Below are 23,254 nucleotides of genomic sequence, written 5' to 3' on the forward strand. Positions count from 1 at the left end.
ATCATGCAAGGATGGCAGGGTCAGGGGTGTCAAGCAGCTTAATAATGCTTGAAAGAAATGGCAACAGTTTCAAATTTCATAAGCCAGCCCTCTGTCACGTTCATCAAATGTCCAGGGCCAAGTTTTTCCCACAGTATAAAAACATTATTTTTGTTTATGGATCTTTGGACTTTGTCCTTCAGATGGCCTCCAAGGGAGATAAACTGAAAGTCATATGATCCACCTAACGGAGAACTGGGAAATGGTTCTTACAACGTCCAGCTGTTACGTAGTGCTAAAGCCTGGTGTACTAAGAGGTTATTCAGAGCTAAATGATATACTAATTATTAAATAAAACACATAGCTTATCACAAAATGTGTTTAAGTACAACTTTTATTGGAAAATATAAATTTGATAAACTCAATAATTAAATTACTTGCCAAACAAATTATTCATAATGTAAATGCAACACAAAGACGTTCAGTAGTAAAAGCTACAAGTAAAAAGTTACCTTTTGAAAAAGGCCTTCAGCATATAGTTAAAAATTAAAGATTATACAGTTAATTTTGACCCTGAGGACAATCAGAATGCTTCTCAATTGAATATGTGCAGCTTAATGTTACACTAACGTTTAAATTAGATGCAAGAAATTGTATCTTGATGTGCACCTGCCCAGTGCTGTGAACTGTCTTATACTGGAATTCAGTACAGAGATTGCTTTACAGACATTTCAGTCTCCCTTGCAGAGAATATGATTAGACAGTAGCAAAACTGCACATCAAAGATGAATACATTTTAAGTTACCTGCTGGTAATATGCACATGATGAATTATAGCAAAGCAAGTACAACCAGAAAGAGATGCCACTTTGTAAGTATGCATACAATTTTCTGTTTCATTAAAGAATTTAAGATATTTCTGTTTAAATATACTAAATGCAGCAATTTTTTTGCAATCCATACATAAAATTGATGTACATAATTATCAGTACTCAAATGATACTATATACAACAGATAACAATGATCCACACAGACATGACAACTTAATAAAACAAGGAGCAGCAAATTCACAACACAATTTTCAGCATATTTGTACCAAGAATATTTTCTTATCACACAGAGTTTGCAAACTTTTAATGCCTTTACGAAATTAAAATAATAATAATGATGATGATAATACACAAAATAAAATCTTCAGGGTTTCCCAGGGTTAAGAGTAGAGATTAGTAGATCATAAGTACTCATTTGCTGAACGTGTTCTGAAAGAAATTGTTGAGAGAAGTCAGATTTTGACATGAAAAAAGGTTCATGTGTGTGTGTATATATATATATATATATATATATATATATATATATATATCAGTTTTCTTTAAATTACATAGCTAGCATAATACTTCAAAAGTTTAGTGACATACACAATCACACAGAGTTCATACTCAAAACTTCGAAACCTAAAGGAAAGTAGATGTAATTGTACTTCAATGACTGACTGCATTTAACAGAACCACTCTATGTTAACCAGAAGGGTAACTTTTGGTTATGGAGTTAGTATTTCACACACACTGCATCTATTTGTTGGGCATTCATATTACATTTTTAAGATGAAATTCATAGCAATTGCTATAAATAAGCATACAAGATTACAGTTTGTTGTACAGTCTGTGGAGATTCTTTAACATGAAACTTAACAGATTTGCCTAATTTATAACAGTGCAGGAAAAAGTTATTAATTTACAGAAAGCCAATGTATTTGTCAGCAAGCCATAATAGTTTTGCCTCTGCTCGTGGTACAGTAACATTCAAAGTCTATTCGTTACTGCCTTATTTTTATTTTGCAAAACCTATTACAGCTAACATACAAATCTCTTCACTTATAGTTTTTCCTTCATCTGATCAATTTTTATATTGCTGACATCTCCTTTTCAACACTCACTCATTTAACAAATTCATATAACATCAGACATTTCTCTAGAGAAAACGCCTATAAAAATCTGTCATAGCTGGCAAATGTGTATGACTCAGAGGTAGCACACAGCTAAATGCTTGAGAGAAAATAAAATTTGTTTCTGTAGTAAGCAGAACTGTTTAAATGCTATTTATTTTTATGTTTCAAAGAAAATATATTGTGAAGCACGGCATTGATTTAACATGTAACACTGTCTGTGTACATGCTACAGAAGGAAAATTTATGAAACCTTTGCACAACTCCTTTAATTGAATTTTCCAAATCTCTCACCACACACAAATAATCAATATCTTGTACAGAGAAAACCAGTCAGAATTATTACAGTCTTTCTTTTCAATTTTGTTGTCATCAGCACATACAGAACCACCTAGATATCTGTAATGCTTCTGACAGCAAGTAATTTATACTTGTAAATGTATCAGTATACATGTGCTACATCACACTAATATCTGCAGTTTTCTCTGCACGTTAACAGATCTGCATAAGTCATTGTGATACTTAATATACTTTAAGAATTGTATGTTAGTATGATTTATTATGTATCCTCACTGCAATATGCAACCAGTTTACAGTACCTATATTTCCAAAATGAAAGCATGAAGCTGAATATCAGTTTTATCAGCTGAAATCAATGTGTCAGAATACAAGATATCCAATATTTTCCAATGACCACCACTGTGCAACCCACACTTAGTAATAAAAAGTTATGTGGATTTTGTTTTTTTTTTTTTTTTTAAGTCCATCAACATATCAACACAGTTAGGCAGACCTTTAAATATATATGGAATAAAATAGGCATGATCAGAATATACTTTAAATGGTACTGAAAAGTACAGCTTCACTTTGTAAATCTGGGGGCAGTTAATGAGTTAGGGAAAAGGGTTACGACTTTACTGAGCAAATATCCACCACTGGATAGTTATATAACTGACTGTAATAGGCACAACACAACTGTTTCTTAGCTGTAGACAATCTGCATCTCACAAGCTTACCAGGAAAACAAGCAACATATTTTATAGACTGAAGCACACAGAGCATTCATTTCACAGTTTGACAAATAGTGCACTGTTTACTTATATCCTATCAAAAACATTTTGTTTACTGTAAATTCTCAACAGAAGCAAACAATAGTTCTTTTTTCCTGGCATGAAATCTGAAGAAATTATGTTCCAAGTGCTTGACAATGCTGCTCATTGACTGAAAAATGGCCTGGCGTTAACTTGTTTTAAGTAGATACTGTTTATACAAAATAAATTAATTTCATGCCCAGCCATGTGCTAATAATGTGATGCTAGATTTGTATTAACCACAGCTAGTCATAGGTTTTAAATCTAGAGTGTAACAAATTGAAATTATTTAAGGGGAAAAGTAATCTATGTTAAACAACTTCCTGTAACTCTGTAATAAGGCAGCACTGGACACAGAATACTCTTATGAATTTTCACATAAGCATAGACAAGCCATATTTATTTAGTAATAAATGTAGAAGATAAACTTTAATTTTTACTGGTGAATGGTCTTCAAACAAACTTCATAAAATGCACCATAATACACAAATGTGAAATATTGTGTCTTACTACAGTGCTAGCAACCCAAAGCTAGGGTTGCAAGTATTCATTTTATTATATTTAATGGGGAATGCAGGGAATGTACAGGTAACCCCTGCTTACAGAATTTCAATAAAGTCTTAAATGTCCATAGCACAACTATATGGAATTAGACATCTGCTGCCAATACTATTTATGTGGACATTGTAATATAAGGCAAGTACATTTTTATTCCAAATGGATAAGGCCAAAGACTCCATCTTTGAGACATGTTGCTTAGTATCTCTGTAGTCATATGGCACCTCGGCAGAAAAAAGATGGAAAATGGCTAAAATGAAAAGAGAGTTAGCCATGCAATGTTTATGAAGACTGACAGCAATAACTAGGACAGTATAGCAAGAAAAATGTTATGTAATTACTCAAAAAGTTAATGTGCTACCAATATTGAGAAGAAAAGTACAAGGATAAAATGGAAGAAAAAAATATACCATACATTATGTTACTGAAACTTCTTCCCAACAGTATTCTTCTCCTCCAGGAAAACATAGCTTGCAGTCAAGAAAAACAATAAACTGTTCAATTAGAGACGTGAACATCTGCACTTACACATTTTAAAGGGTTAAAAAATTGGAAAATGTTTTGGAGCAACTACAATTACAATTATGAAGGGTGAAACAAAACTGAAGCAGCAGGAAATAGGAAAACTGCAATACAGCAGCTTGCAAGTAGCTTGTTTTATGAGCTCTATGTGACAATCACGTTACCCCACAACCTCCACCCCCCCTCCAAAAAAAAATCATATGATTTAAAGCCTGGTGCAGTATGTGATGAGTGTGTGAGTATATGTGCTGAGACAATCATGCGTACACATATGAATCCTAATGTACTGCAAGTCCTAACAGTAGCTTCAAATATCTAATTAGTTTTAAGTTCTTCAGACATTTAAAGTAGGTTTTCCCGAACTTTTTTTTTTCAATAATCACAATTTTAAAACTATTTTTGCAGCTTTTTATTTGCAGTTGTATTTGGATGGTCAAGTAATTTATTAAGATTCAGAGCAGTTTAGTATGTATGCCACACCACTTTCATTGCTGTCTTTTACTCATTTTAAATACAGATATGTGGTTGTAGTGCCCAGATAAAACAATCCTTTCTGAATTGGGGTTTATGGATTTATATTTAGCAGTATGCTATAATTAAATAGAGTATGAAGGTCATAGTTTGACTATAACAAGGATTAAACTCCTGCATAAAAGTTTTCTACAAATTATTTTCTTTTATGACATAAGAAAAAATGTAGCTGTGATTATTCAAAAATCTGCAACATAAAAATAGGAAACAATAGTGGGAATCAGCTGCTTAATGAAATAAATTGTATTATTTCTTAATCTGAATATATTTGTATGCTACTGTACAAGCCAAACTTGCAGAAGAGGGCATATCAGATACAGATCAAAAGGAAATTTACTACATAGCAAAACACTTATCAGATATGTAAAATACATACAACTGACATGTTACAGTATTACAAAAACTAACAAATGTAAAAGTTTTTTTAATCTTTTCTGTTACAAAATTTTGAAACTTGGAATGGTTATAGTTAGGACTTAGCTATTCAAGATTTTGCTTACATGGAAAAGTTGTGTTCTTTCTGTATCCTGAATTGCCCATGGCCTTTCTCATAAGAAAAAGGAATTTATTTTACTAATTAGAAAGGTAAAGTTCAATAATGTTGAATCCTATCAAATATTTTAAGGCAGGAAATCGGCTATTCTGCATTTGTGCGTGCTCTGTTTATGTTCTTGAAATGCTGTCACAGAATGGATATCAGAACTCAAGCATGTTTCCAAATGTAGTGTCAGGGCACATTAGAGTACAAGTGACATGTTGAGAAATACATAGTATAGGTATGCAAGTTTAAAAAAAAAACACCTTGGTATATTGAGAATACCAGACTTTTTCCATTATCTGCTCTAACCTCTTCATGTTCATACATCTGTATTAATCTATAATAAGCCAATGCAACACAAACAACATAGTTTCACTTTTAAGACCATAAGACCACCCAAAAGTAAACTGCTATAATACAAGAAAAAAAAAATGTATTGTGTTAAACCTGAAAATTTTAATTTTTGTTTTTATTTTTACTGAAACTGAAGAGATTAATTCTATTATATCTACCACACGTTATTAGAAACTATGATAACACTAATCACATAGTAATAAAAATGTTGTTTTACCATGATTAATATAAGGTGTTATGTTCTTCTGTCGACGTTTTTTCTGAACCTCTGCCACCAACACTAGTGAAAATAAATTAATAAATAATGTTTAAGTTAAGATTGCCAGAAGAACAATTTTATATGTTAATTTAACTAGTAGATTTTTTGAGACAATCCCTGTCTGCAGGTCATTCCAACAGAATTTCAGCCATCAGGTAATACAAATTCTGTGGAAGTTTTATTTTTTATTTATTAATTTTTTATCACCAGAGGCCACAATGCTATCAGCAGTTAGTGCACACTACTGAGGAAGGGGGAAGCCCTCATCACCAAAAAACATTCAAACCAAAAATACTAAATCCAAAGTAAAGGGCGCAAGTCTCAAGTGGCAACCTTTTATTCCAGTACAAACTGTAGTCCAAAATAATGTGGACCCATACCAACATGCTCGTTACTTACCATGGCAGTAACACCAAATGACCGACAGAAAAACAGGCAGTTGCAATGGTCAGATGTTAAGACAGTCCAGTTTACCAGAGGCAACAAAGGAATAATTGGCTGTTTGCACCTAACTAACTAGGGAGATAATGTCAGAGAAGTTTGCCTGAGCCCATTCCTGCAAAGTTTTCTGTGGTACACATTGTGATTTAAATGTGCTTGAGGGCTCCTTACAGAACAGACTATACTAATGAAGTAATTGTCAGTTGGTGGAAAGACATCCCAGGAGCAACATCCTAAATATGGGAACAGTCTTATAATGCAGTACTGCCAAAACAAAAGGAAAACTGATGTTCTCATTTCATGTGTAAAAAAATATATATAGACACACACACATACACCCACACCTCTAAGGTTTCATGAGTACAAAGTACCTTAACCACAAGTCATGAGGCTACAAGCAGGCACAAGCCACTGAAGTAAGCTCAAGGCTACAAAAATTACACATGCTAGACTTCTTATGGAACAGTCCTCTCATCTGATCAGGGAGCTATCTGTTGCAAAAACAGATGGAACAGCAGACCAAATGTTTGCAAAGATAGTGAGGTAGCATTTTGCATTCTAATCATTCAGTGGAAAAAGCTTTGCAATTTTCCTGAAGTCTTCTAAAAAGTTTAAAAATCAGAGTACCTGTAGTAAGTGAAGCTGTGCTTATATTGGTTTACTATAGTCTACTCATTAAACAGAAGACAGATGAACTGAAATTATGATAACTTCATACACTACTTTTCGTATAATTTTAGGATTTATATATAAAAAGATGAACTGTGAGAAATTCAAAGAGGGTCATTTGCATTAGATGGCTTGCAGCTCAGGAATCCTTTCTTCAGAAGTACTGTGACCTAATATTACTAAGCAAAGAAACATACTGGCTGTTAACTAATACCTTTAGTGAGGGGTAATATGTTTCTTTCTGTAACAGCTCTTTCTATGCAATCCACTATCTTGCTAGCTTTTCTTGCTGCTTTTTCACATTGTTTTTCAAGCAGTGAAAATTTAACAAAACTGTAAGGACCCAGAGGACGATAAGAAAAATACCACACACTGAAGGTCAACATTATGCAAAATACTAAAATAAATAAAGTCCCCAAAGTCAGTACCTAGTACACAGCCAGATATATACAAACACCAAGGTCCCTATTATATGTATAATACAAGGGGAAAGGGAAAGCCTGTCCAGCAGCAGTAATCCTACTAGTAAAACATCTTTTATTATGGTGGATATATATTCACACAAGTGTACTTTGTGCATCCTAAGGATTGCTGCTGCTGCTGCAATTCATTGTAAGAATGGGATGAACCAAATTGTATACTGTCAGCTCCCAGTCAGCTCCCAGTAATGAGTGGATGGTCAAACAGAATGCGTTACATGACAGACGAAACAAAAATCCTGCTCTTCCTCTGGATCAGACATTACCTTGTGATGTTTGGAAGTAATGTGAATGGATGTCCAAGAAACAGCTTCACTGATATTGGCTATAACGAAACATCACCTTTCCCTTACTTCACATGGAAAACGTATTGAATGAAACATCTTTCCCCACAATGGCATCTTAACATGTGGACATTTACATAACAGCACAATAATAATAAACAATAATTTTTGTGGGGGGGTTTTAGCCCCACTCCCAGTATGTATATGTAATACCTTCCAGATCATGCAAACTTGGACAAATTTGAAAACTTACCAGAAAACACAGCTTATATTTTCCATTTAAAGTTTATCACCTTGGTATCTGCACTGCCCATGACACAACCTTACCCAACACACTGAGATGCTGATAACATAGACAAATGATTAAACACGTGACACAATAAGTTAACAAAACAGCAAGAGACAAATTACAATGATGCCCTCAAATACTCTGGGCCGATACATTTTACAAAAGACTGCAGTGGTATCTGTTGACTTGTTAGACATCCCCTCAGTTAGTTTTGTTGGATTTTTCACAGTAAAACAATGCAGACAGCCAGCTATTTAGTCGGAGTCTGTTTGGCAACAGTCTGACCCCACTTTCCTTATATAACTGACAGATGGTGAGAATACTTTTCTGTTGTGCGCATCCACAGCATCTTAGATTCACTTCTCCTTATTCTCTTGTTTAGGAAAGAAAAATCAGGAATTGTACAGACTGGTTCAGAGCAACTTCAAAAATCACTTTCGATGTGGGGGTGTCCAACAGGTGGTCCAGGAGTCACAATCTGTCCCACTGAAGCAATGTATCTGGCCCTCAGCATACCCACCCGTAACACAGAATCGGCCCAAGTACAACATTACAATTATTAATTAAATGTGTTAAGTGCATGGTAGCTGTCCCTGTCACTTTACATATGAATTCAGGACTTCCTAGGTAGTCAAACATCAGTATGTGCGCATGCATGTTAAGGAAGCTATGGCACAAGTTATACCCTGCAGGTCTTCTAATTCTAGTGTTGACATTATTTGGAGCTTATAGATTTCTTTATTTTCAGTAACTATGTTATGTATGCACGTGTACCTGTGCACCTACAGTATGCTCATAGGCATGTGTGTGTTGTCAACTACCCCTGATTTTGCCCAATATACTTTTTGTCCATTCACAGTTGAATTCCTAGTTTCCTTGAAAACTACTGAGGATTTCAGTCAATAAATAATGGTAGGCATTATAGTTTCAGACTTCATATCATTCAGAAAAAAATCATTCCAATGCAAAACATGCTACTCAACAATTTTCTATGTATGCAAGAGCAATACTTTGACTCTCCTACTGATTTTGGTGTGTGTGTATATGCATTTGACTCCTCTCTCAACTGTCCCTGATTTTGCCTCATATTTTTGGTAGTGGGACTTGTGGCTTCCTGGAAAACTGTTGAGGATTTCAGTCAGTAATAAAGGCAGATGTTTTACTTTCAGACTTTATATCATTCACAAAAATGTATTCACATGCAAAGCCTGTAATTCTGTTAATTTTCTGAGTATGTAAAAGCATATGTAAGAGCAATATTTTCATTCTGTCACTGATTTTGAGAATATATTTCTACGATTTTTTTTTATTGTTATTCTTCTACAAAGATGTTGACAGTTGTAAGAAGTACTGCTTAACTCTCCCTAATAGTGCCAAACGTTTCCGATGTTGACTCATTCTTTTGTCATGTTACTAGTAAAGTTGTTGTTTTCTGGTAGATTATTGAGGGTTGAAGTTACTAAATAATGTTAGACATTTAAGTTTCATTTCATATCATTCAAAAAATGAATGCTATTGCAAAACCCGTTAGTCTAGTAACTTCCTAAGTATGTAAGAACAGCGTTTTAGTTAATGTTGTTTGCTCATCATCCTGGCATTGAGCAATAATCCATGAATACAACTTACTTCCTCCTTGAAATATATATGTATAAATAAATAAATAAAGACACCCTCAGACCCCATCTTTATTCAGTTATTTTCTCCACATCTATTACAGTGTAGACTTGGCCAGTCAGACTGTATTGAAATGACAGAGGTAAAAGCTGAAGATTAAGACAAGGTATGAAAACAAAAGGGAAACAAAAAATAAGCTACATGGCACAGCGAGGCCAGGATATGGGGAGAGCACTGGAAATGGGAAAATGGAGGAGGTGGTGGGTAGCTCATTGCCTAGGACACCATTCTATGATGACCAGCCTTACATCTGTACAAACTTCATTGATTGATATGAATAAGTTGATAAGTAAACTGTGCATATGCTTATCTATTCTGCATGTTATTTGAGAGAGAATTATTTTAGTTTCTCCCATTTGTGTGTATTTTATTTGCAAATCTAGTTTTACTATGTACATTCATTTTCATTTCTGTGAGTTATACTGAGCTTGAATATGCATTTTTGTGTGTGCGTGTGTGTTATAAATGCTGTGCATGCCCAGTTGATTTGATGGAGGGGCATTGCTTGAAGGTAGAAAATGTGATGTTTTCCCTGCAACTGTGACATAGTTATTCATGGTATTTTGCTCACAATGATATTCAGTTTCTCTGTCTACATTGAAACAGGAATTAAAATATTCATGTAGTGATAATGTTCAAGTTGTCTTCCTACTGTGATCTTCAGCTGTTCAGTCTGCACTTGTCTTTCAGTTTTTCTTCTGCACTCACCACGTAACTGGTTTGTACACTTGTTGATCATGGTAATGTGGCCCCACCAGACCCTGAATCAAAAAGACTGTTTACTCCTGCTTTAGATACAGGATTTGTTTTTAATGGTACCCTGCCTCTGTATAAACTTCATACAGACTGTATGTACTCTTTATGCTTTAATGAAAAGCAGTTCAGAAATCATTCTGGATGAGGTGGCTACAACTAAATAAAGTGATTTCTAAGAAAGGTATTCATAATATCAAAGAAGGAAGACAAGTTTTTCACGGACTAGATTCAAATCCCAAGCAGGAGTCACAGAATCTCATGAAGGCCTGAGACAAATTAAATTTCTACAGTCGGGCACACAGGCAAACAATATGGCAGACAAGAGCAGACCAAACCAGTGTTATACAACATACTAAGATGCTGCAGAATGTATAGTACTGAAACAGGCGCCAGATCTACTACTTTGTTTTCACACTACTGGAAAAATCTGCCATATTTAGATGGGTATGACCTTCTAGTGCTGGACCTCTTAATTTGTTTATTCATTCAGTTTGGTAACTAGGGTACAGCACTGATCCAAATGGACCTATTTCAGCCTAAGCCTGGACAAATACAAAATGACAGTAGACAAGCAAAGTTAACAACTAGTAACATGAATATAAACAAAATGTTGTGGGAAGACCGCAATTAATTAATAACAGTAATAACAGTAAAGTACACAGTACAGGAGACAATAGGAATAATGATGTTTAATGTAAGCAGGGAATAAGAAAAAGAGAATGAAATAATGAAGACAGAAAGCACAACGTGTAAAAATTAGCAGAAGTAAGTTTCTTTTAAATTGCATTAACACCTACGCAAAAATGGATATTTGGTATCACTCGGAGATCTTCTAAGTATCGCTCAGAGATCTTCTAAAGTACCATGTTATGAGATGCTAAATTTAGATGCAATTCCCTGCTTTTGTGTACTGTTAATCAGCTGTGAAGGGTTAGAGTCATAGCGGAACCTATTAAAATCTGTCTTAGCAGGATCTTCCCAAGTGGTTTTGGCCAGGAAAAAAAAAAAAAGAGAGTCATAAGAATGAGACTTGCTTTATTAACCTTTTGCAGCAGATTGAATATTAATGGTGTTAGAAGAAATGCATATGGGTAGGCACCGAATCTAGTTTATGGAAATGACAATGGTCACCTTGTTTTGAGGATACTAGAGAAAAACAAAGTAAGCAGGTGATTCAGACAAAAAGGTGTACAGATCTCCTTTTAGACAAGTGAACCTCTCAAATCTGATGTTTATTTTCATCTGATTCAATGAATGAGACTCTGATCCTGCCTCAGCAACTTCAAACCTTCAGATCCAGGGCTCTGACTCTTCCCCCACCCATAATTCCCTTACCATCCTCAAATAACCCCAGATTTCATTTGCAGTTTGAACCAAACTGTTGCAGAGACTCTCAGCTCTATGCTAGGGTAAGTGTTTTTGATCACTGATATATATATATTTCTGTATATTCATACCCTTTTCTGCTCAACTTTGGATGTTGCATTCTTCTCCTCCCCCAGTCCTACTCTAGTGTTAACAAAAATATTTTATATAGCTAGTGGTTAGTCTAACTTTTTTGACAATGTGACAAAAGTTTATAGTCAAGTGTTTATTGTATATCTTTAGAATTTGCTAGTGTGTTTCACGTTTGCTCCACTTTAGATAAGATGTTTGGCAAGGCTTTTAAAAAATGTACAAAATGTGCCCACTAAATTCCCCTGCAAGACCCCCACACTCCCTTTCTGTGTGCTACGTGGGAGCAGTGCATTTAGATACAGAATGGAGCGCCGGTGCTTTTTTTGGCCACAAAACCCTTTCAGAGCAGAAGGGACAAACTGAAACAAACTTCTTTAGTCGAGCAAATCTGTGTCTTTACCTTCATCAGATCATAAGGAAAAAGATAAAGAAGCTTCCAAAATGAAGAGTTTGACACATGAAAGTAAGACTCCTGAGAAGGACCTCTTGAGATCCAGAAAACGGTCCCTGGACCCCACATTCTCCATAAGTCCAGAACCAAATGTTCTGAAGTCTTCAGATCAGAAACCAGAGATCCATTCTCCTTCTCCACAATTACTTTTCTCTCTGGAGCTGGTTAACCCTCAACCCAACTCACCATGACTACAACATAAATCCAGGGACTCTTCAATCACTTCTTCCAGATCTGCCCATTCTTTCAGAGGCCTCACCAAAGCAGATGTTGATACAACAGAATGATGTTGAGATTTCTTCAGACAGATGTTTGGGGGTGTCACCTTGGCTCAATACCCTTTGGTCAAGTTGGGAACAATGCCATTGACCCCCTTGCGGATAACTCCATTGCAGGTCTGACCTTTGTTACTCAAGCCTTTAAATCAGAATATCACTGGAGCACCAATGAATACTCTGACAATGCCATCTACTTTAGTCTTGACTGTTACCCAGTCTCTCTCAACTCTGACCTTAGTTTCAGGGCTGGTGCTCAGGGGAATGAATCCACTTCAAAACTGATGGAGCTATCCCCTCCTTTCGGGGCATCTGCTCTCGATAGCTCTTATTTGATGTCAGCCTCACAGCCAGGGTGGGTCAGAACACTAGGATCCTCTGTTCCCATCATTAAAGAGACCTCGACTCAGGTTTCTGCTATGGCTTTCGAGGCCTTCCAGCAGGTTCTCTCAAGACCAACAGAAGTGCTGCCATCTTATTCGGATCTGATCCTGACCTCCTACATATTCTTCTCCAGAATCCGCTCCTGCTCATCGAAGGGGGCAGTCAGCTTCCAAATGCCTTGGGGAAGCTCTCTCATTGAGCTCCAAGTCTGATTCAGACCTATCACCAGAGGTTCCCCAGTGACAGGTCCACAGAAAACAGACTTTCAAATAGAAGCATTTGGATTTATCCCCAGCAATGGTCACCAAAGACACCGATATGTATAAAGGGAATATGTATAAAGGGAAGTGTTCCCCAGAATCCCCTTTTGAGACATCTCATTTGGCGAAATTCTAGAAGTGATGAAATAGAAATAAGGATGGTCCAGTGACACATCTTTCCCGGAAGAATCCGTACTCCTGAAGGCTTTTAGAGCGGATTCTTCTACTACCAGAGTGGTCCCCCCTCTCGAAGCTTTCATTAATTTGGTGGCTCAGCAGATTTGGATGGAGCCTGATACAGCAGAACCAATACCCCAAAAAACAGACAAGATTTTGGCTGCATCAATGGAAAGAGCTCATTGGAGTAAAGGTCCCTCCACAGAGTTGTAGCAGCAGCTGCAAAGAACTCTCTAAAGACAAATTGTCTGTCCATCCACCTAACAGAGAATATAGAGGCTCTGTAGAGATCTGGTAACTTACACTTCAGTGACCTTTTCCTTGAGAATACTGAACTATCTTGCCAACATTACTCATTTCAAAGAAAACTGACCAAGGATCAGCAATGCTCTTTAAAGTAATTTTCCAGCAGATATCCAGAAGACTGTGGAATCCCAACTATCTGCCTTATCTTCCATCTCTAACATTTCCATTGCATCTGCTTTCAAATTTAGTTGATGGAATTGCCAGGGCAGCAGGTATCAGCATAGCTATGCAGAACCATGCCTGGATGCAGTTATGTGATTCTGTGGAAGGCTTTAAGCCATCGTTCATAAATACTCCCCCTTTGATGTACTCACCTTGTTTGGTCAGAATGTTATAGACACATTCACCAGAGAACAGGTTGTTAAAACCCTTTCTGCTTTTGGAATTCACTTCTTTCCTCCTCAGAGGAGCTTCTCTAGGATCAACAAGGAGGAAAGATGATGTGGTTCAGAAAATTGCAGATTTTTAACCAGGATGTTTCTTTGGAACCACCACCCCCCTGCTGTGGCCGAGTAGGGGTTAACTTTAAAGGATGATGCTCTAGGGGCAGAGGTGGTATGCAAAACCAAGGATTTTGCAGGCCCTTTTCAAATAAATTTTTTCTGCACTCCTCAAGGGTTGCCCAGCTGCCATACTCTGAAGGCAGTCGGGGGGGGGGCTTATCCCTTCACCCTCAAACCTGGCAGGCCATCACTTCAGACTCTTGGGTGTTGAGGATAACAACAAGAGGCAACACAATCTCATTTCTTAACATGCCTCAGACAAAAAACAGGGATTCCCTTAGTGCCACTCCATCAGTTGGGATCCTCAGCAGAGGTTGACAAGTTGTTAGAAAAAATAGCCATCTAGTAAGTCCGACCAGATTAGATAGGATCCAGTGTCTACTCCTGGTTCTTTTTAGTTCCAAAGAAGACTGGGGATGTAATGCCTATAGTGGACCCAAGTCATATAAACCAGTACATGAAATAGACAAAATTCCAGATGGTCACTGTTCATTCCATTTTATCTCTACTCGGGAAGAATGACTGCATGTGCTCAACAGATCTCCAGGATGCCTATCATCATGTAAAAATACACAGGCATTCCAGGAGGTTTCTCCATTTCAGACTGAGAACCAAATCATTTTCAGTTCAGAGCTCCGCCTTTTGGACTTACCACATCCCCCCCTCTGGGTGCTTACCAAATGCATGGAAATAATGGTAGCCTACCTCAGACTGCAAGGGTTCCACGTATTCCTGTACTTGGACAATTGGCTCTTAACTGCTCCAACCAGGGATCTATTGATTCATCAAAGGGACCTCTTAAAATTACTTGACAGCTTGGGAATTACTGTCAATCTGTAAAAGAGCAACTTGACACCAACTCAATCCACAGAATTTATCAGATGCCACCTGCACACCACAACTCCAGTAGCAACGCCATCACAACACGGTAGTCTCTCCATCCATGAGTCAGCAAACAAAGTACTATCCAACCCATTACCACCAACACAGCTAATTCTAAAACTTCTAGGGCTTATGGCACTGGCCATCGCCTCGACTGCTATGTCTAGATTTCACTAAGGGTTCTCCAGTGGGCCCTCTCAGTTCAATAGTCACAGCTTTATCACCCCCTCAACACCCCAATCAGGCTGACACCAGTGTGAAGAACTCACATCGGATAGTAGATCATGTCCACAGACTTGTTAGCAGGTTGTCCCTTTTCTCTCCTCCTATAGCAGTAGTCACCACAGACACTTCCCTTTTAGGGTGGGGGGATGGCATTACGAAGAGAAGACTGTCCAAGGTACTTGGACACTTAGAGACAAGGCTTCACATCAATGTCCTGGAAATGGGAGAAGTCCTAATGGAGCTGCAGGCATTTCAAGATGCTCTTCCAGTAGGTGTGATCTCAATTCAGATGGACAATATGTCGATGGTCTGGTACAACAACAAGCAGAGGTGAACCAAGTCTTACCCATTATGTTGAGAAGCCATGAGGGTGTGGCAGTGTGGCAATCACTTTCTGCTGGCAATGCATATCCTGGGGACTTCCATTGTACTAGCAGTCAGATTGAGCAGGTGCATTCTTTTGCCTCACATATCGTCCCTAAATCCAACAGTGACAAATGAAATCTTCCATCACTGCGACCATCCTTGCCACAACCTGTTTGCTTCCTACCTGACCAACAGGTGCAACAGTTATTTTGCCCTAATCCCTCCTCAGGATCAGTCACAGAAGGATGATCTGGTACACAGTTGGTCTTGGGTCTCATTTATGCGTTCCCTTTTCCCTTGATCACAAAACTCATTCAAAAAGTCAGAAGTTGCAAGGTGAAAGTGATCCTCATTACTCCATATTGGCCTTGATACATCTGGTTTCCATAGCTCTGGTCTCACTTCCTCTATAAAACACTGTCTTACAAGCCAGACCTCATCCAGTTGGGCAGGGCATCCCCTCCCAGACCTAGATACTATGAAAGTAACTGCTTGGTTTCTCCAATTCTAGCAATGGCCAGGTACACAAGATTTTTGGAAAATGGAGTTCATATCCTTACAACCACACAAAAGTCTAGCAACAGGACAGTACACAGAAGCAAACGGAAAACATTTTCTTTTTGAGATACAGGGAAAGGTTTGGACCCCTTCGCTTTGCATCATCCCTTCATTCTCAAATTCTTTTCTGAACTGTTTCAATAAGGTTCTAGTTTCTCAGTGATCAAAATTCAAGATCAAAATAGGCCGTAAAGAGACTCCCCCATAGCATTGTTAATGGTATCCAAGGTCTTTCTTAGAGAAACATTCCTTCCTTGGCTCCAAATACAACATGTTTCTCCATGGGATATTACAATGATGCCTCACTTTTGAGACAGCAGTTTCAGTAGAGTTAAAGTTTTTGACATGGAAAATGATCTTTGTGGTAGTAGTTACTTCTGTTACGAGAATTTTAAAGCTACAGGCTCTCTCATGTAAACCACTATATTCAGTTTTTTCATAGATAGGGTCTTCCTGAAACCACTGAAACCAAACCATTCCTTCATTTCCATGGTGGCATCCAATTCCAACATAAATCAATCCATTAATCTACCCATTTTCTTTCCAAAATTTACTTACTCGATGTTCATAGACCGCTTAGGTTCTACTTAAATGATGCAGATGCAGTCTCCGGATGCTCTGCTACAAACCCAGGAACTCCCACTGCAATAAATTAATCCCCCATTTTGGGTTAATTTTAACTTTTGCTTTCTTACTACGAAATGTACCTTTGACCACTTATTTGCCTGTTTGTCACTTGTACAATAATATGTTTATTATTAATGTAATTTGTTGTAGAGCTTTTTCTACAATATAAGTTGTACAAAAATGTGTTTATTATTAATGTAAATTGTTGTAGAGCTTTTTCTACAATATAAGTTTCACTAAGTGTGTATATTAATTTTGGAGCTTTTCTCCCTGGGCCTCCGCTGTAAATGGGCACATGTCCAGTCAGACTATCCTAGTTAACAAATGTAAAATAAAATAAATAAATAAACAGATAATTACTTGCATAGAATTGAAGACTTCAGAAAATTAGACCAGTTATTCATTGTTTTATCCAAGTCAAAACTGGGATAAGATGTCTCAAAAGTCACTCTCTCAAGATGGCTATCAAGCTATATTTAATTTGTTTATGACAATTGAGGTTATCCGTATCTAAAAAAATGACAGCTCATTCAACAAAGGCAGCAGCAATTTCCACAGTTTTTCAACATCAATTCTCAACTGATTGGATTTGTGCAGCTGCTACTTGGTCAACAGTACATACTGTTGTGTCTCACTATAAACTGGATGCACAGTCCAGCACTCATCCTCCTTCAGTTCTGCTGTTCTCAAGAATATCTTTCCTTAATTCTGCCTTGGAAAGTATGTAGCTAGGAAATCTGTCCCATTCTTTGAATCAAATGAAAATGGGCAACACTGGATCTAAAAGTTACATACTCACTAGAACAACAGATCCGTATGGTCCTAATTTCACCTAGTTCAACATCCCTCCTTCCTTCTCCCTTCCAAACTGTCACCTGCAGTGCCTTGAAGAATGGTTGGTCTATGTGGGAGTCTTTATAATCTCTGACCTCAACAGGTTGGTTCTCTTTGTATTTTTATGGTATCCTTTATCTCACCTTTTTCCTGTTTGGATCGTGTTTTGTTTAACTGCAGTTTTGTTAATAGATACTTATATTTTTATAGTGGGCAAACTTGATCTGAAGTAATTTGAGGATGGTAAGGGAATTATGGGTAGGACAAGAATCAAATCCCTGGATCCAAAGGTTCTGAGGGCAGATCAGAGTTCCATTTATTGAACCAGATGATAACAGGACAACATGGGTCTATTGTTTTGGTGAGTACTTAACTTTCATTTATCAAAAGACTGGTTTTTCAGTCCAGATCCTATTTGTGGGAGATGGAAGTTTCCTTGTATACTGTGTCTTCAGGATGTTTTCCTTAAAATGCAAATGGCCTGTAGACTGCCTACTTCCAGATTAGTTTGCTGATATGCCACATGACTTTTCTGTAACAATCAGCAGGGTGTCTGGTCTTAAGAGTTAAATTGAAGATGGTCAGGACTACATGGACAGACTTCTCCTTGAAGACGGTGTGTTGCCCCTTTAGGCATGCATGCTGGATACCTTGGACCTTGAAATCTTGGAGAGAGGCTCCTCAAAGTATAATCTAAGGAATCTGTGCTAAGCTTTCAGTCTCTAAATGAAGGTAAACAAATCACTGGTTAATGGCAAACTGGTTGTGTTACCACTGATATTCCTTAAGTAACACTGGTATAAAAAACATGTTCCAGTGACTGAGAACTGACATTTCAAAGCTTGTGGATATAGCACATATGTATAACCTAGCACTGAAAAACAAACATGGAAGAGGGACATGCAACAGATCAGGTTTCAAAGATTTCTTTGCAGTCAAATCTTCCTGTTTTGAGAAATGCAAGGAAAAAAAAAACAATAGTTGCACCGTGTCCTGTGACAGGACCATTATTGAATACTAGGTTCCAAAGACTGTACCTGAGAATTTCTTTGCTTGGGAAAAGATCACATCTGACTTCCTGAGACTGATAGAAATGCACAGGCTCCGGAGGTATAGAAATGATTTGTGAACTGCAAAATACAAACTCTAAGAACCAGCTTGAATCAGTCATCCAAGTAAAATGGATGGGGGATTACAATAAATCTGAACTGAGAAAACATAAGACCAAACACTTTGTGAATATGCTGAACAAAAATGAAAGTCAAAATGGCAAGGAGGTGGACTGGTAATAGAAGTTCCCCATACAAAACCAGATATCTGTGAGCCATGAGTGTATCTTGGTAAGCATTATGCATACCTATATTTTTCAAATATATCTGCAGTGTTAATATCCTGAATTTCTTTGTTTTGATGAACTTTTTCAAGTGATCATATTTGGCACTAGGTAACATACTGAATACAACCCCTTACTTTGCTCTGCTACAGGTACTAGATGCATACACGGTGGGAGGGCATGGTGATAAATAAAAGATGGTGAGGTTTCGCATTATATGTTGTAATGTTTTTCTTGCTGTGCTGATCATTATTTGTGCTGGGACTGTTTCTCTTACTGACATTTTTGCTTATACTGTTCCTGTCTGGTTTGCCTATGCTGCACTGACCAGGATATAGTTTGAAAAATGTCAAAATACTTCATAACTGGGGGATACAGCATCTGTATCATACTTCCCATACAGATCTAGTTTAGTCATCCAAAGGTCTTCACGACAAAGTGTACCTGTCACCAAAACAAGACAGATGAATCATGAAAATTGACTACAGTTTTCTGTATGGTGCAAAGTCCAGCACAACCCCCTCAAACAATGGAGAAGGCTAATATAATCAACTCTGAGTTTACTCAGCCTGAGAGAGAAGGGAAAGTCCATTAAGGAACTTGGGGTCATCCACCTTAGTTTTCATCAGTGAATGTAGTTTTAGCAAAGAACCTCTTGACTGAAGGGCCTAGTTTCCATTACTTGATTTAGCCTTCGCAAGTTCTTTTGATGCTTACCTGGGGAGGATGTTCCAAACGAAACCTCTCCAAAGGAGCATCCTGACATCAGCAGAGAAAGGGTGGACCTACAGTCATGCATGTCTTATAATAACAGTACCAGATGAAGCAGCTCTGAAACTAGCATCCACAATATTATACTTGTGGTTAATAACAGATGCATTAAGTCAGCTTACTCATTTTGTCCCTTTAATGTCTAAAGCTAGGCCATTTTGTTCCATAATCTCACTCTGATATTGTACCAAGTGAATCTCATAATTTACTCTTCTAGTGCTCAGGGCAGAAGTGTGCACTTCTGTTTGTCAAGCCTGTCCAGGATCCTGGTCATTTTTCATTTGACAGACTGTTTTGCTTCCTTAAATCTGTTTTGAACAGAGAGATTTTCCAAAATAGGGTCCATCATAGAGCTTCTAAATTAAATTTAAATGACCCCTGAACCTTATAAAATCTGTCTGGATTTTTAGAAGCAGATGGCTGTAAAGCAGATTCTTGGGACTGGGCAACATATGTGCCCTGAAAATTATGGGACTATAAAAGGAGTGGCCAATGGTTTACGTAAATCAAACCTTACCAATTCAAATTACCACTCTTGGTGGATGATAATTCCTTAATAATCCACCTCAAATGGCCTTTCATTACACTTAGTATGTCATTAGAAGACATATAAGGTGATGAAGGTGAGTCTTCATCACCATATTAAGCATCTGGACTAAGAGGGGCAGTTATGTGGTCTGTAGAGGCCAAAGACTCTTCAGCATCCTTTGAACTTGGGGGACACAACTGGATTTTTCTTTTTTCATTGTAGTGTGAACCACCTCCCGATGTGGTTAGTTTGGAAGGAGATTGCTGAAACTTTTTAAGCTTGATGAATCAACCCAAGTACTAGGGAAGTTACAGAAATTACAAGAGACATCTCTGATATGCAGGGACTAACGTCTGATCCCAGAAGGCTCACTGGGTGTCTGGATATCCACTTCTAGGACAGATCATCTATTAACACAGGGATAGCAATCTGGAGAGTCTCAAGAAGTTCGGACTCAAATCATGCAACTATTGCCTGAAAAATAGCATCAAAGATGGCAGAGTTCTTGTTAGCAATCTGAAATATTGTAGCACTGGGTGCCATTTTAGCAACTATGATTGAAACCAAAGCAGCTTATCCTGTACTGCTCCCTCTTTCAGAAACTCCTACTGATGCAGCAAACAGGGACAATGAAGAAGACATGAATGTGATGTAAGGGCAAATTAATCCTAATACTAGCAGCTATAGAAGGAGTGGTCTTGCCCAGAAAAATAAGCCAGAGTGCCTGGGTCACAGTTATCTATCCCTGTAAAATTTCTGAAGAAGGCTCCTTAACTTTTAATTTTTCATTCTTATGAGAAGTTCTCTCCATGTGTTTCTCCTTTTTCTAGAAGATTTTTCTTTGGGTAAATACTTATTTTAACTGCAATTTTCAACTAACAGAAGAAAGGTAACAAACAAGGGGAACCAGTCTATCTACAAAGTTTGGAAATTCTTAGCCCTGCTGCATAACATCTTATTAAATTCAGGACAAGATCTGATATAGTCAACACTGTGATCATTGTCTAGACAAAAGGATGGAGATGGAAATTTCTGAGAAAGTTGATGCTAGATGAGCACTTGGTAGCATTTCTTTTCTGCTGGGATATCTTTAGAAACAGTACAAAACCATGAACAGTGTAACCCTAACTTTAATGAAAACAATACATACAGTACTGACACAGATAAAGGCATTGGAAATTACATAAGAATTCATAAAACAATGAGAATCAAGTGTTCACATTCAAAGGAAAAAAAAAGACCCGACACTGTGCACTCGCTCATACAGCCAGGCTCTCTACAGTAACTATGATATGGTGCTGAAAGACTGAAAAAAAAGATCAGGCACAACGGGATTAAACGAACCGACAACACAATAACACCAAGCGAACAACAACACACCGACAACACAACAACAACAAACACACAACCACCCAGCACTCAACACTAACACCTACTACCTAACAACAACACTCCCTACCTCAACAACTACCTAACCTACACTCCCACACCCCACCCCCCTACTACCGCCACTAACCTCCCACCTGCTACTCCCCCCAAACACACACTACACTACACTTACTACCCCACACCCCCACCCCCACACCCAAACCACACACTCCCTACCTGCACCCTAGCTCACTCACACCCACACACCTTACACCCCCCCAACCCCAACCACACACTCTACCGCTGCACACCTCTCACCCACACCCCAAACCCTAACACTAACACACCCCCAAGCTCCCACACTACCACTACACCACCTACCCGCACACCCTAACCCTACATCCCTGAGTATTCAACACTTACCCTGTCCATCCCCTACTCCTACATCCCTCACTAGGCATGGCGCTAGGGTCGCGCACACATTCCTTCTTCGGTCTGTCGGTCTGTGGGATGTCGGTCAACTCGTTAATGGGTTTCGGGTTTTGGTTATCGGGTTATTTCCTAAACGGGCGTTTCGGGCATTAGAAGGAGACCCGGCACAACACCTACTTACATTTAGTTCCCACTTACTGCAGCAATGGTTTTTATAATGAACATATGAAAAGGTGAGCTGTTCTACTGAAAAATTCAAGTTAAAAGCAGAGACGGTAGCATGACCTCAAGGTTGTTAGATGGCATAAAACATTCATAACTAATCCAAAGGGCTTCTACCAGACACAGCAGAAGAGCAAAATATAGTCAAGCAAAAGACACAGGAGTACTACTAACTATTTTATTACAAATAGTTGAGAAGTTTCGTCCTGCCAACGTAGGACTTCTTCAAAACCAAATAAAGTCTTCAGCTATATTTATATAGTAAAACCACATATTTCTAATTAATTACTTAAATATGTTATTCTAATTAAAAGAACTTGAATAAAAATGCATTCTTAAAGACACAGTCATCATTTTTCTAGTGATTTTCTAAATTACAGGAAGATATAAAATAAAATCACAAACTTTTGTATATGAAAAAATGTAAGAAACATTAAACCAATTAAAACTGAAAAACATTGTATATACAAATATCAGTATTACAAGTTTATAAAGTTTATTGTATTTAAAGTTTAGCTCCTGTAAGTTTAATTAAACTACTTATCGAAATATTGTCATTCAAACCTGGTGAGGTGTCCATGCTCAACCTAAGTTGCCAAGGTAATTCTCTATACTCTATTAAAGTTTCCCATGGACCTCCACATGGATTTTCTGTTACTTGTTCAAAAACTGCAAATGTATAATTTCTATGACCTTGGCAAGTGAGAGAATGTTTATGCAGTACATTATTTCTATTTCTTCTTTTTAGATCATAATAATGTTCAGAAGTATGTTTAGCCAACATCCATTCAGTTCTGCCCACATAAAATGCATCACTATCTTCACATAGGCTTATATATCTATACATCTATATCTATATATATATCTATATATGTATGTGTGTGTGTGTGTGTGTGTGTGTGTGTGTGTGTGTGTGTGTGTATATGT

General features: G+C 37.6%; 1 protein-coding gene across 1 annotated transcript in view; it reads right to left on the minus strand.

The window, feature by feature from the left end:
* Window positions 1-355: 355 nt before the first annotated feature.
* Window positions 356-23,254, minus strand: part of LOC122813305 (integrin subunit beta 3 binding protein) — a 517,597-nt gene continuing 494,698 nt past the window's right edge. The window contains exons 7-8 of the mRNA XM_044085555.1: window positions 5,733-5,795; window positions 356-1,238 (exon numbers count right to left, since the gene is read on the minus strand). Of these exons, the coding sequence (XP_043941490.1) occupies window positions 1,174-1,238; window positions 5,733-5,795 (128 nt within the window). The 3' untranslated portion in view covers window positions 356-1,173. The remainder of the gene's footprint in view (window positions 1,239-5,732; window positions 5,796-23,254) is intronic.

Source organism: Protopterus annectens, chromosome 10.part0, assembly GCF_019279795.1.
Source record: "Protopterus annectens isolate FY-2018-M chromosome 10.part0, PAN1.0, whole genome shotgun sequence".
NCBI lineage: Eukaryota > Metazoa > Chordata > Ceratodontiformes > Protopteridae > Protopterus > Protopterus annectens.